Below are 1,273 nucleotides of genomic sequence, written 5' to 3' on the forward strand. Positions count from 1 at the left end.
CATCTTTTCCAATCGTCGACTATCTCGGACCTCGTGGTAAGCTGCAGCCCTGCCCCTCGTATCCGAGCAAAGAACAGCATCTCAAACAACCAACCCCGAAGTGTCGGATTCCCAGTTGCGTCAACGAGTTCTTCAATCTTCCTCACAAACGTTTCTCCAAGCCTCTGTGCTAGCTCCATGGAAACAAACCTGCTGACAAGCGTCCAGTGCACCTCGTCTTCGACACGATACTTCCCATGCAGGCGATTCACAGCATTGTTTGCACGCTCTCCCATCCCCATGTCAAACAGGGACGCAAAATCAGGAACAGCCTCTATCCCGTCACGGAGTTCTTGGATCGCTTCATCTGTCCTACGTTCAAACATATATCGGCATGAGCCTCCTACAATCTGATACTTTGACTCGATTTCTCTCGACCTTCTCTCTTGTTCTGTCTCATCCATGCTTCCCTCGCCTTCATCCATGCTTCCCTCTTCTTCATCCAAGCTCCATTTCATCACATCAGCCACACTCTTATAGAACGCGTCGTACCTACAGGCTTCCAGATACTCTTCCATTGTCCACGAATACACCATCATTTCTTCGACCTTCTCATTCGCATCTTGCTCGGAACTCTTCTTTGCTCGAGAGCTCATCGACGTTGTGATAACAAGCCGCCGATTCTCCAGTTCACGATGAACCCAATACAGGCAAGCACTCAGCACAAATCCATGTGCTTGCTCCCCCTGTCGGTAACCATCTATAGACACCAAAGTCTTCTTCCCGCTCGGTGCCCGTTCTCTGAGAAATTTCGGTATCCAAGCCCCCGCATTGTCGGCAGGCATCTCACATTTTCTCAATACGCCATCATCAACCTGTAAGAATTCGACAATTCCCCACTTCCACAGCCGAAAGCATATCACCCTCCATCCCTCCTCCATGCCTCGCGATTGCATGAAGGACATCGTCGTCGTCGTCTTCCCCGTCCCCGGAGGCCCTAGAATCCAACCCAGACACCCCGCCTTGCACACCCGGTCGTCAAGGAAACGCCACTGCTCATTGAAGGAATCTCGGCAGTACAGCACACGCACCCCTGCTTGTGACGAGCTGATTGGATCAAACAGCGATCGATCGAGAAAGAAGAGTTTGTTCGCCTCCCTGTGCCCCACCAGATCACGACTCAAGGTTTTTTCTGTCCAAATTGCGCTTTCTGCTCTTCTCCCGGACTCGGCCCTGTGTTTGTCAGCACGAGCTCCTTCCTCTCAAGCTGACTGGTCAGGCGTTGCTTTTCTGC

General features: G+C 51.7%; 1 protein-coding gene across 1 annotated transcript in view; it reads right to left on the bottom strand.

Moving 5' to 3' along the window:
• Positions 1 to 220: 220 nt before the first annotated feature.
• GUITHDRAFT_156732 (hypothetical protein) overlaps positions 221 to 1,273 on the bottom strand; it is a gene marked incomplete at its 3' end in the record, with an annotated part of 1,445 nt that continues 392 nt past the window's right edge. Inside the window, 2 exon segments of the mRNA XM_005817818.1 lie at positions 221 to 1,193; positions 1,206 to 1,224. Of these exon segments, the coding sequence (XP_005817875.1) occupies positions 436 to 1,193; positions 1,206 to 1,224 (777 nt within the window).

This window comes from Guillardia theta, assembly GCF_000315625.1.
Source record: "Guillardia theta CCMP2712 unplaced genomic scaffold GUITHscaffold_541, whole genome shotgun sequence".
NCBI lineage: Eukaryota > Cryptophyceae > Pyrenomonadales > Geminigeraceae > Guillardia > Guillardia theta.